The 13771-nt window shown below is 46.8% G+C and overlaps 1 protein-coding gene across 1 annotated transcript; it reads right to left on the bottom strand.

Moving 5' to 3' along the window:
- Nucleotides 1-216: 216 nt before the first annotated feature.
- On the bottom strand, nucleotides 217-2277 carry LOC111065374. Its single transcript, XM_022353504.2, has one exon. The coding sequence runs from the start codon at nucleotides 1950-1952 to the stop codon at nucleotides 246-248; it is 1707 nt and encodes a 568-aa protein (XP_022209196.2). The 5' UTR covers nucleotides 1953-2277; the 3' UTR covers nucleotides 217-245.
- Between the last annotated feature and the right edge of the window lie 11494 nt (nucleotides 2278-13771).

The following is a 13771-nucleotide window of genomic DNA, read 5'->3' as shown; positions in this document are numbered from 1 at the left end:
AAAACTCCAAAAAAAAAAGAGGGAGAATAAAGTGAAGTTGTGGAAGGGGAGGGGGGATGGGGCAAAATAAATAAATTCAAACAAGGCAAAGCCCACACTTCTTGCAGATATTATATAATACAATCCTCCAAATAAATAATTGACAATGCGAAAAGGAAATGTTGCCCAAAGAAATGATCAAATTTTGTGCTCAGCCAGACGGGGGTAAGGGTAAGGGTAGGGTAAGGGTAAGGGTGGAGCCAATTCTAAGGGTCTTGCCCGTGCTGCGACTCCTCTTCCTCCAGCTCCAGCTCGTCCTCAGCTTCGAACTCCTCCACCAGCAGCAGCAAATCTTCGTTCTCGTCCTGCTCCTCCTGTGCCTCCTGATCCACGAGCGTTTGTTTTTGCTCCCCCGACTGGGAGGCGCTGTCCACACCCTGCTCGTGCCCATTTTCTGGCTGGTACTTGCCCGATTTATCCGCTGGCTGGGCGAGCGTTTCCTTCGCCGGCTGTGACTGTACCTTGTTCTGCTTGGCTGGCTCGTCTGATGGCAGTAAATCCACGAAGACGGGCTGGAAGTGTGGCTCCTCGGATGACAGGGACAGTTGCTCCTCGGATGGCCGCGACAGTGCCTCTTCGAAGACTTCCAGGTACTGTTCCTCCTCCGAGGGGCCGGACTGTGCCTCCTCGAAAACGTCCAGAGGCTGCAGCGGCTCGCAGACCTCCGGGGACTGTTCGTTCTGCAGGTCTGGCAGCGATTGCACCGCCTCCTCGCAGGCAGGCAGCGACACACACTGCTCCTCATGGCAGGTGGAAGGAGCCTGCACCTGCAGCTGCTCGCCGACTGACGCTGTTGCCTCAACGACCTGTCCGCACTGTGGCGACGGCGCATTTTCCGACTTGTAATCCGAATTTGGCGCAGTTTGAGTTTTGATTGCCGGCAGCTGGTCCGAGACTGAGGCTGAGTCGAGGCTTCTGAAGGAGCCCTGGCATGAGCCCTCCCGCAGCTCACGCTCCCGGATGGACTCCCGGATGGACTCGCGGATGGACGTGAAGGAGCCCTCGACGAAATTGCGCTGAATTGGCTTCAGCTTGATTTGCTTTGAAATGTTTGTGCGATTGAAATTGGTTGCCTGATCCTGCTGCCTCTCCCTGATCTGCTTCTGCACCAGACTCTGCAGATTCAATTGATTGAGCTGCTGACGCTGCTGCCGATCGTTGGCACTCTGCTCCTCGTGTATCGTCAGCTTCAGGTCGATGTCGGCCTTGAAATTGTTCGTGAGGAGCTTCATGTCGCGGTGTGTGAATCGCATGTAGAACTCGGTTTCCCGCTGCATTTCCCGATGACTGAGCAGCATCAGATCCGGCGAGGTGGGCACCAGCTGCTGTTTCACCTGCTGCTTGGCTCCTCCCGGCTCGGTGCTGATCTGCGACTCGGCCGAGACCAGCACCTGCAGCGAGGGATGCGCCTGGGGACAGAAGAGCCACAGATTGTACAAATGGGCGACCATCGGCCCGTTCCGCTGTGCATCCCACGATGTCTTCCACAGCAGCACCATCACGGCCAGCTGCTGCCTAAACTGGGCCTTGTTCGGCGGCAGGTGCTGGTTGTTGCCACACTGTTGGCCGCTCTCGAAGGCCAACATCCCAACGCACTGCTGACTCCCACAGGCAGCCAGCACCAGGGGCAGGCCCAGCCGCAGCGTCTCCGTCGTGTTGGGCCGCATCGGCAGCGTGGCCACCAGCGGATGCTCGATCAGGCAGTGCGACAGACAATTGGCGGAGTTCAGCAGCGTCTCACAGCTGGTCAGGGGACAGGTGAAGGCCAAGCGTTGCTGGCAATTCTTTTGCTCGCGATCCGCAGCACGACTCATCAGCTGCTGGGCACTCTGCGACTGGCCCTCCTCGCCGCCGCGCAGCGACACATTCGCCCCCTTGCGTGCTGCCACTGGGACCGGCTCTGGCTCTGGCATTGGCACTGCCACTGCCACTGCCACTGCCAATGCCACTGGGACCGGCACTCATGTCCAGATCCACGTAGAGGCGCGGCTTTTGCGGCTCCGCGCGGTAGCTCAGACGCGTGTGGGAGAGCACCACCTCGTCGGGCAGATCGTCGTCGGATAGATCGCCATGCGTGGGCTCTGGCAGGCACTGCTGCGAGATGATGGGCCCCACCAGCGGCGCGCACAGCGAAAACTCCGAGTGCGAGTAGCCGAGATTCAGGGAGACTGGACCGCTGCTCGTCGCGTATTCCGTATCGGCGGCAGAGTTGTTGCTGTTGCTGTTGCTGTTTTTGTTGCTGTTTTTGTTGTTTTGGCTGTTCATTTTGCTGTTGTTTTATTTGTTTTTGCCTTTAATTATATTGATATATGTATATATTTTGTAGTTGTATTTTATTTGTATTTGTGTGGAATTTTGATGTTGTCGAATGTTGAATTTGGCTTAGACTGAATAAAATCAAGTCTCCAAAACTGGAACTAACACTGGCAAGGAGGCAAGGACGACTTGATGCTGATCAGGGCAGATTGGTAGGTGTGGTGGGGGGAGGGAGGGCTTTGGCTAGGGGTGGCTGGGTTGGTGTTGGGTTTGTTCTCAAACTAAAAACTAAAACAATGCGACAAACAGTGCCGCAGAACATCTTGTTGCATTTGCAATTTCCGGTATCGCACACACACACACACACGCGTAAAAAAAAAAAAGAAAATGGAAGAAAATGTGTCAACCATAAGGCACAAAGCACAATACAAAAAACAACAAAACCCTCTCCCTCCCTCTCTCCCTCTCTCTCTCTCAACAGCAGCTCTGAAGGCGCCGCCGCTGCCGCCTGTGCCAAAGAGGAATGGAGACGACTCCAGACGCCGCACGCGGCGTTCCACCTGCGGGCTGCTGACTGCCACCCAGCGTACAGTGCCACTCAGCGCTGTAAGGCCAGTGTGGACGTGGCATTGCTGCTGCTGCTGCTGCTCCTTTTAGCTTATTGCTGGTGGATAATTTCCCAAATTTGTTTATTTAATTTAAATTAGGGGCCAAACTGGAATGCAGTATGTGGGCATACAGGTATGATACGCACTGTGGCTGCGGCAGCGCGCTTTTGAGTCACGTGCATGCGCCATTTGTTTATGGCTTTCTCTCTCCGCCAACTTTAGCTGGTGCTGCTTCAAGTTCTCCCTCTGCTGCTGCTGCTGCTTTTCCTTTTGCTGCTCCTTCTGCTCCTCCTCCTACTTCTCCTCCCTCTGCTGCTGCTACTTCTCCTCCCTCTGCTGCTGCTACTTCTCCCTCTGCTGCTGCAGCTTTCTCCAGCTCCATCCCAACACCGCCATCTCCTGAGCCATTGCTGCTCGTTGTTGCTTTTGAGCTGCAATTGTCAGTTGACAATGCAGCCAGCCAGCCAGCCAGCCAGCCAGCCAGCCAGCCACAAACAACACAAAACAGAGAGGCGTAGAGGGGAAGCAAAAGGAAAGCCATAAAGCTCAACAATCCAAGATTTGTTGACATCTTAAAGCCAGCCAGCAGCCCAGCAGCCCAGCAGCCTAGCAGCCCAGCACCCCGCACTTTAATTGAGTTCTCACACATTTTGACATTCTGACAGTTATCCCAAAGAGATATATAGACGTCTCAGCGCAGGTTGCACGCAGCCACTCACCTGCAAAGACAAAGCCAGAGAAAGAGAATGCGTTAGGAATAAATAAAATAGTGGCTCCAAGAAGGCTTCAGATAAAAATGCGACAAGGCAGAAATATGAACAAAAATCGATATAGCTATATGAGCAAGAGCCTGAGCAGGAGATACATATGTATGAGTACGAATTAGTAAGCCAAACTGGTAGTGGGGGGGAGAGGGAGTGGCAATCGTCTGTGGGGCAGACACAACACTCATTTCGAAAGGGTTAATTGAAGCAATTTTCAGTCAACTTGAGCTCAAGTGGGTGGCTCTACTAGCTGCTAGGACTACTCACACTACTGTCTCTCTCTCTCTCTCTCTCTCTCTCTCACTGTCTGTCTGTCTCTCTCTCACTTATCTGCAGCATAAAGTCCATAAACTTGTAAAATGGCGGCCTCATTGTTTGGGGCTTGGCATAAAGCAAACAATGACGAGAACAGAGACAGGCAAAGGCAAAGGCACTGCCACAGGAGGCGCACATAGACAAGAGGCCCAACCATTTCCCTTTTGGGCCATTTCCATCTGGCTGTGCCCGTGCCCATGCCTGTGCCTGTGCCGCTGCCTTCTGCTGTCTTAACAGCAACGACGTGTAAAACAATTGTGCTCTCGCAGTTAATTTGTGTGCAACAACAGGAGCCATTCGTAGCCATGGATGATACGAGTATTCCTGCCTGTGACACGACAATTGAAAAGGCAATGCACACACACAGAAGCACACTGGCATACACATACTGGCACACACTGGCACACACTGGCACACACAATGTGCCAAAGTTTATACGAAATTAATGTTAATTACAGCGCCATGGATACGAGACTCTGTGCCACATCTGCATCTGTGCACCAGCTGTGGGCACCGTGTCATGGGGGTGGGGGGTGGTGGAGCGGTGAAAATTCATATGCAGCCGAATGCAATTAACCGAAATGCATTTAACCAGCTGAGAAGGAAGAGCTCAAGGAGCAGCGCCGCTACCGATGACTCGACAAAATGTCTGGCGACAGGAAAAAAGGAGTGGAGAGGAGAGGAGAGGCGAGGCGAAAGACGCAGCACAGGCAAAGGGATGATTAATAACCATAATGGATGAGTGCTGTTTAAAAAGGAATACCATGGCTGCTGGCTGCTGGCTGGTGGCTGCTGCCGGGCGCTGAGTGCAATCGATAATTGCAATAAATCCATTAGTGATCTATCGAATGCAATCCAAATTAAAAGCAGATACTTCTACAAGGTATTCGATTCGATTCGCCCATTTAATGCTGCAGCAACACTGCAACAGAAATTATGTGCCACAGTCAACGGCTATTGGTGTGTTTCGGAGGGGCAACTATCACTGCCTCTGGCACAATTTATTAAGCGTTATATTAATTAATTAATGTTATAATTTTTTATATTTTTTATTATTAATTTTTTTTAAATTTATTTTTATTTTCTATTTATTTATTTTTTGTATTTATATTTTCGTATTTTCTATTTTTACACAGTCTTTGGCAGCGTGCAAAATTCAGCTCTAAAGAGCGCAAAAAAAATGCTGAAATTTGATGCACTATCCGCACTATGCCACCAGCGAATAAACTGAATAACAATAACTATATTTCTTGAGGCAGTAGCGCCCATGCCCCATGCGCCCCGTATTTTCTCCCAGACTTCTTCACCAATTTTCGCTTATTAAATGTAACACAAAATGCAGCCCTTAATAGTGTAATATTTTTAAATGTTGATTGATAATGCTTGAGGCACATTTCTGTCATATAATCCGCTGAGACAATCCACAATTTGCGCAATCATCGATCATCTCTCAGCGAGCAATCAATCGAGTTCACCTTTTCGGCCCCGCTTAAGCCGCTTGCCATGGCCCTGCCACAAGGAGAAAGAGAGAAAGAATTTCCCCTTTGCCAGTCGATTCTTTTATATTCGCTTCCCTTGGCTGATGTTGATTTGCTTTGTTTTGTTAGCGAATTGAACAACTTTTCCAGCTGTCTGGCAGCTTTCGGCATTCCCATGACCTCCCTCTCCCCCCCCCACTACCCCCTGAGCAGCAAGACCAAGCGCGCATCTTCCATGCCATTCCGTTCTATCCACTGCTGTGGCGCTCGAGGCACGGTCCATGGCATTCTCCATGATGTGGCACAAATGGCAATGCGCTTAACGTGTTTCGTGTTCCGTGTTGCTGCTGCTGCTGCTGCTCCTGTAGTTGCTGCTCCTGTTGTTGCTGTTGTCATGCATTGTGTGGCGCTGACACTGCAGCAATCGACAGGCAGGAACAACAAAGCCCCACAGAGAATGGGGCATGGAGCAGGGAGCAGGGAGCAGGGAGCATGGAGCAGGGAGCACGGAGCAGGGAGCGTCCTGGTGGGTTTGGTTTCTCGTGGATTGGAGTGAAGACACCTTGGCCCACGCACTGACAATTTATAAAAGCCACAACAAATGTCTGAGGCTGTAAACTTACCGTAAATCTTTGCAGCAATGTCTGCCAAAGGCAACGAGCAACGTGCAACGTGCACCGTGCGGCAGCGGGTGGTAATGCCAGCGTGTACGGCCACACAGAAAAGGCAATGGCAAGACAAGGACGATGACGATGACGTTGTCGTCGTCGTCGTCACGCGGATATGCCGGGCGCGACTCTGAAGGATTTTCATGGCTGGCAACAATTTTCTTTTGTTGTTGTTGCCGTGTTGCCGTTTTGCTGTTGCTGTTGCCGTGTTGCCGTCAGCATGTCAAAGCTCCAACACGTTTCACCACACACACACAGCCGTCAGAACACTCGTGAAACAACTCGTGTGGCAAGCTGCAGCCAAAAGAGCCAATGGGTAAATGCTCTTTAAATTATTTAAAGATTGTTTTTTACCCGACATTTATTTCTTTAATTAGTTTTACATTTATTTTATTAGATAGTCGCAAATTGTCAGGCAAATTGTGCTCATGGATAAAGCCTCCTGGCCACAGGCTGAGAGCATACCAGAGGCGACTCGCAACACACTCTCTCTGTCTTTGGTTTGTCAGCGTCTTGGCGGCGCCTCGTGACAGCATTTTGTACTGCCTGCCTGCCTGCTGCTACCCCCAGTCCCAAGCCCAAGCCCAGGCCCAACCATCAGCTGTTGTCTGTTGGTGCTGCTCCACCATTGTTATTGTTGCTGCATTTCTTTGCTTTCATTAGTCTAATCCAGACATGATCATGCATATATTGGTACCTGTGCCCTGCCCTGCCCTGTCCTACCTCTACCTATGCCTGAGGCTGCTCCTGCTAGTCCTCCTGCTGCTGCTCCTGCTGCTGCTGCTTAAGCGTTCATAACATTTTCATTTTTAATATACACAAACATGCATGTGCCTTCAGCTCGGCCGGCTGCTTGTTTTCCCTGCCTTCCTGTTTTTTTTTTTTTTTTTTTTTTTGTGCTTTTTGCATGACAAACTTTTTTATGTAAATTCCATGGCTGCTGCTGCTGATGCTGCTGCTGATGCTGCTGCTGATGCTGTCGCTTTTTGTTGTTTTACTTTCTGTTTGCCATTTGTGCACCTGTGTGCCCGTCCCCTACCGTCATAAGGCATAAGCCCAGGTAACACACACAGAGAGAGAGAGAGAGAGAGAGAGAGAGCGAGGGAGAGGGAGAAACTTTGCTATTCCTGGGAGTCATGCACAGCCTATGGACAGAATATTGTTGCGGCCTGGCCAAAGCCGAAAAACCATAAAGATTTCGGTTTTCATGTTCCACACAAAAATCTGACACAGGCTTTGCAGCCAAAAACAACAACAGAAGCAGCAGCAGAGGAGAGTGGAGGGGGGGGGGGGCCACATCTAATCGAATCAAATTTCCTTTAACATACTTTTCAGGTCACTTTTCAACTTTCCCATGGCCGAAAACACTTGACAATCTTTCTCTGGCCAAAAAGTTTCAATTGCCGGTTCAATTTTATACCCAAACCAACAAATTTCCAGCCTCAAAGGCAGAAGGCGGGCACAGAAGGCAGTGCCAGTAGCCTGCTGATGATCCAAGAATCAAATTGAACAAAACTTCTGCGAAACAAAAATTTGTTGTTGTGTGTGTGTGAACCTTCTTTCTATTTTGTGGCCATTGCAGATGGCTTGGGGTATAATCTGGGAAATTAATTGAAACCGAAGCATGTTGGGAAGCCATCAAATAGATGAATAATCGGACCGGAGCAAGTAGCTACGGAAACAAAAACACAAAAACGTAGTTAGGGGGCAGCATTAGAGAAGTTGCAGAAAATACCGCACAGCACAGCACAGAACAGGAGAAGGCCAATGATTGATTAAGCTCTAAGCCTTCTCTGAGAGGGCTTGGGGGGCAGCCAAGCCACGCCACAGAGCAGGCAACGCAGGGCAGGGCAAGAAAAGAGTCAAGAGTCGTCTCACATCGATTCAAAGTGGCGAGTCGTCGAAGCGTCAAGTCAAGTCGAGTCAAGAGTCAAGACCAGTCATCATCAAATGAGATTAGACAGTCAGCCGGCAGATTAGACATTTCCAACGACGCGACGACGCATTTCCCATAGACGAACGCAGAGGGACACAGACGGACTGACGGACAGTTGCAGACAGCCGGGCAGCTGTCATTGGGGCAGTTCCCCCCCCCCATATTGTACGAGTATTTTTTTGTCCGCTGTTGATTTTTCTTTTCAATCAGAAGACACCCCAGACCAGGAAGCAGACAAAAAGTGCAGCAAGGTATTTGCAACAGGAGATGGTCAGTGGGAATGAAAATCCTTGCAGCAGATCAAAAAGAAAATACAAGATTTTCATGGGCTTTCCGCTAGTATTTTAACCCTCAATCTCCCATCTCGAACTCAAGCAGAACTTCAACTAAATATTCGTTGCCTACTTTTATGGGCAGAGGAGCCTTGGCCTTTATGGTTTCCCATGCTGCGCTGTTTCTACAGTAATTTCCATAATATTTTTCATAATATAAGCAGATTAAAGCGTAAGCTTTGGGGTAATTCGCTGTGGATTATTCTTTATGGATAGTATTCAATATCTTCAGTCGAAATTGTACTGCCAATTTAATATTTCTCATGCAGCAGCAGGGAGCAGCTGCAGCCGCTGCTGCTTTGGCACGCAATTCCGAAATGCCAAATATTCGAAATAATTACAAGTAATCATAATAAACGGGCATACAAAATAAAAGAAGACAAGGCCAGAAGCAGTGGGCATGGCACCACCCCCACAACCCCCAAAGAGCCCAAGCGAGTATCACTCCGCTTACAGAAGACCCCATGACGGTCATAAATATGATGATAATTAAGTGTGTCTCGTACATATACTCAATTTAGCCTTATTAACCCAAAAAATGACACAGATATTAATTTTGCTCACACACATGCGAGCAGGAGGCAATACCACATATGCCGACACACACACACGGACACACACACACACACACACAGACAGCCAGCTAGCATGCAAGCAAGGAAGCAAGGAAGCATGGAACTCCCTTTGCAACCCTCGACGCCTTGGCATAAAGCCTAAACGTAAACGAGTAAATTGGCAGATTTAAGCAGTAAACAACAGAAAGGGCCAACAAAACAGGGCCCAAACAACACACTACCTCCCCACCCCCCCCTCCACCCCTCTCACACCATCTGTCACTCTGGTTCCCACTCTTTTTCTGTGTGTGTGTGTGTGTGTGTGTGTGGGGCTCTGTGTGTTAAGTAAAAAATGTCAAGAATCCATTGACAGCTGAGACTGTAACCGATTGTAAGGCAAAAGCGAAGTAGGCGTAGGCGCTGAGACAAATAGAAAGGGGAGGAGTACCAGAAGGAGCTGGAGCATGCGGAGAGTGTGGCAAGGGGGTAAGCAGGCCATCTGGCAAACAAAGACATAAGCGTCATCACACACACACACACAGTCGTAGTAGTAGTAGTCATAGGCGTGGCACATGGATTTTGACATCAATTTCAGTTTCGGTTGCATCTCATCTTGCACCATGAAAAAAGTGCAGTAGAAATCGAAACGGCAGGCGAAATGGGAGAGCTAGGGAACGCTGAAAAAGGACAAAAAAAAAATAATCGAAAATTCTAAGCCTAAACAGAAAATGGAAAATGCTTCAAAATTAACACAGAAATTGATCAAAATTTAGTCCATTTTAAATATTTAATCAAAGAAACGAAACAATTTCCATTTCTCTTTCACTTTCTTTCTTTCCCACTCTACGCCTACTTTCTGTTTTCTTCGCGCAAACTTCAAACGGAATCAACGACAAATTAAGGAAGAGCCGAAAAGGCAGAAGATCCGGAGGCTGGAGGATGTATTCCTAATTTAGATGTCAATAATTTTACCATCCTCAACGAACACACGCACACACACATGTGTCTCCGCCAGCTCCTGCTCTGCCTTCTCCACCCCCAAAAACCATTAGAAAATAAATAAAATATCCAAAAAAAAAAGAAAAAAAAAGGAATATATATTTTATATAATAATGCACGAGACACCACACCACTTGGTGAGACTGTGGGGAGACTGTGGTGACTACCCACGAGTAGTACTTGCAACCAGAGAGCACCATGTGTGCGCGATAATAACGACATCAAATTAAAATATTGTAATTCGTTTTTATGTCTTTTCGCGTGTGATTTTGTTCGTGTGCTCGTCTATATGTTTTTTGTTGCTTTGTTGTTTCTGGTTTTCTGCTCACTTTTTTTTGTCTGCCACTTTAGGATGCCCTTTAATTCCCATCATAGGGAGTATCACAGTATTGCATGAAGCATGACAGGGAAAGCAATTAGTCCACAGAGATGATGAATGGCGTTGAATACCAAGGTTGGGCACCATGATTTTTGATATATTCTTGCATGATTATAATCATTACAGCTATAAATATTCTTCCCATAATGGATCTATGATATGAGCTGAATAATTATCCAGATAAATTTATCAATGTACAGCTGATATGTAAAATATTAAAATTTTGAGAAATTCAACAATTTCTAGTTGCCCAGGATATCTGCTGGGTCTACATTGTTTTTGTTTTTGTTTTGCTCCTGCAACGTGCTCTATTTAAGCCCTCCCTTTCGGGTGCCAACCATCCCCACGGTCACGGTCCCCCACATATTTATGGCCTAATATATTATATATTTATGTGTCTGTCATTTAATAAATTTTGCTGATAATGTCATAGACATCATCAGCGTAAAAATGACCTACCCTTGCAGGGGAATGTGTATGTGAGTGTGTGTGCGAGTGTGTGTGTTGTGGCTGTTGTTTCTGGTGATTCACATGATTTGTGTTGGTCAAAACGGGGGTGAGTGGGGCTCTGACAACAGGGTTCAAACATCCCCCACTTATACGAGAGAAGTCAATTTTTATTGCTGTCTTTATTATTATATATTTGTGTTATCGGCTTTGCTTTCATGTCTTCCTTTTTCCTTGAGGAATTCTGGCCGGCATACTTTGCGTATGCGTAATGCGGATATACGGATAAAGTTCTCTTAATTACAGCAGATGTGTGCAGATTATTTTGTTTAACGGATTGGTGCAATATTCAAGAAGAGAATGCGATCAATGATGATGTGCTCATTGCGTATACGCAATGGTTTTAGGAGGCTCGATAGACCAGCTTAGGCCATTGAAATCTTTATCAAAAACTGCTGGAAATCTATGGAATCCCGAGCAGCAATGTATACGATTTGCCACGTGAATAAAATGAAAGTCCCTTCGGTTGCTTATTGTAAGGACTAATGCATTGACTTTTTTCCATACAAAATTGTTTACCGAAATGAATTGAAATTGTATTGTAACATTTTGTAGCATTTTGCGACCATCATCCTGCCATTTATGCAGCATTTTTTTTCGGGCGCTAAAAAATGTTTGCTGACTCAGCGCCAGGACCGCCCAACCCCAACCCCAAACCTGACTCAGAGCTGTCAATGCTTTTGCTACACTGTTGTCCTTATTCTGCTTTTTTTTTCCTCCCCCATTTGCATATCACTTTCACATCTCTTTTTTTTTGTTCGGTTCTGTTCTGTTCTCTGTGCGTTCTCAAGTGGGATTCATTTCGATGCTCAAAAATTGTTGAAGAGCCTTCAAAATGTGAGCCATAAATAAGAAGACAAAAAAGAAAAGAAAAATGCAGAAAGCAATAAGAAAATGGAGGCAGGGAGTATCGAGTATGACTACGTACAAAGAGCGGCCTGCCTTTCTGTGTGGTCTGAATGCTTTTGTACTTGAATCGATTGTTGGCAATGAAGTCAATTACATAAGCGATATGGAAAAGCATGAAAGAACAAGGCAAGTACCAAGGGAAAAGGTGCAAGAATGACGCGTACAAATTTGGGAGATAAATGTGGGAAAAAGCTGATGGAAGTTCTTTATTTTTGAGTCGAAGGAAGGATAGGAGATGACACAGATACCGAAAGATATAATAAGTAGCAATATATAGAATACAGAGCAAACAAACGACACAAAAGATAGGTGAAGATATCTAACGAGAACAATCAACGAGTAAAGCAACGAGTAAAGCAACGAGTAAAGAGCAAAAACTACCCATAGCTTGAGTCCTTGAGTACATATCACTCTCAGTCAACAGATTCAACACATGCCACGCCTACAGCCACCATTCTTTGACCCGCCGCGCCCCCTCTCTGACCAACTCTGACCCTTAATGCACCCTCTACCCTCTTTGGGCTGCCAATTTTCAACACCAGAGTGCGTCAAAGTGACGTGTCGTCTGCCTTCCATCATTCACAGTCCGCTCGGTTCCCTTGTTAACCATTTCCCCCCACCACACATTTTCACCCATTTCCATAAGTACCTTGACTTCCTTACCCTACCCGTTCCGCCATCTCTTTGAGGCCCTCCCTCTCTCGTTTGAGTCTCTTTTTTATTTTTATTTTTATTTTGTTGGCTGTGTGAAACATTTAAAAGTCACTTAAGTGGAAATTAAAAAGAAATTATTCACTTTGGCACATTTCACAACATTTACACACACACACACACAAAGACACACACACACAGAGAGACAGGGACAGAGTGTTTTCCACAGCTTTTCCTCAATTGCTTTTTTTATTTTTTCAGATTTGTTTGTTTGCTGTAATTGTTGTGGTTCGCCTCATTATTTGTGTCTGGGGCAGAGGAACCGAACCCAAGCGTAGAGTTTCTCCCATTCACATTCCCCATTCCCTTCCTACCTCCACCATCCGCGTTCCCCATTTCCCATTCACCATGCCCCATTCCCCATTTTAATTGTGGTTCATTTTGTGTCCTTCGAGTTTCGGTCCCTTTGCTTGTGGCCCATTTTACCCACATTTGACCACAATATTTTTGTGGAATTGCTCGCAAATTGTTTATTGCTGACCTCAAAGCTATTCTGGTGTTATGGCCAACAGGAGAGAATGAAACCCCCAGCCCCTGCGCCTGCCCCTTGGCATCATCGAGCTAAAATTTTAATTGCAGGTTGTGATTGAATTGAAGTCTAGGGATTTCCAAGTGAACTGTGTGAATACTGTGCATACCAAAGAGCTCTGGAGGACAGCTCTAAGATCTGTATATCTGGGTGTTATTTGTGGATTTAAGGGTGGGATAAACCGCAACCAATGAAAGGAGGGGTATCAGCATAAGGCACACATTTCGAGCTAATTTCGTTGGATTTTATGGGCTTAGACTTTAAGGTTATCTTTATTTCATGGTCTACAAGTGGCACTTGATTTGGTTTCTCGATAATATACAGGATGTGCGAGAGCTTTACGGCTTAGATGTTTTCCTTCAGCGACATTGTAGTTGAGATAATATAAAGCTAGTTGCTAAGTATAGGAACAAAATGTGATCTTTATTCAGAAGCTCAAAAACTCTTTCTAAAGACTTTTTCACTTGACATTTCGATGGGTGAAAGCCGTTCCGCTCCGCGCTGACCGAATCGACCGAAACTTAGTCATTCAAGGAGAAGGAAAAATTTTCCAAAGGCTATGCCCAGTGCCTGCGCCACACTTTTCATTGCATCCAAAAATTGAAACAGAGAAATGAGCAAATGGCAACAGCAACAGCAAAACACAAAAAAAAATGGAAAGTAAATAGTATGAAAGGCGGAGAAAACATTCAGCTTCGTTGACGTCGACCCATTGACCAAGTTAAAAAATGCCAACCATCCCAGCAGCCCCCCATGGCCCCCATCCATCACCCCGTACTCGTGGCAC

Source organism: Drosophila obscura, unplaced genomic scaffold, assembly GCF_018151105.1.
Source record: "Drosophila obscura isolate BZ-5 IFL unplaced genomic scaffold, ASM1815110v1 contig_73, whole genome shotgun sequence".
Taxonomy (NCBI): domain Eukaryota; kingdom Metazoa; phylum Arthropoda; class Insecta; order Diptera; family Drosophilidae; genus Drosophila; species Drosophila obscura.
The sequence above is the reverse complement of the archived record's forward strand: the minus strand, read 5'-3'. Positions and strand labels throughout refer to the sequence as shown.

Coding starts and splice junctions, on each gene's coding strand:
- LOC111065374 (XM_022353504.2), bottom strand. CDS start 1,952: ATGCCAGAGCCAGAGCCGGTCCCAGTGGCAGCACGCAAGGGGGCGAAT.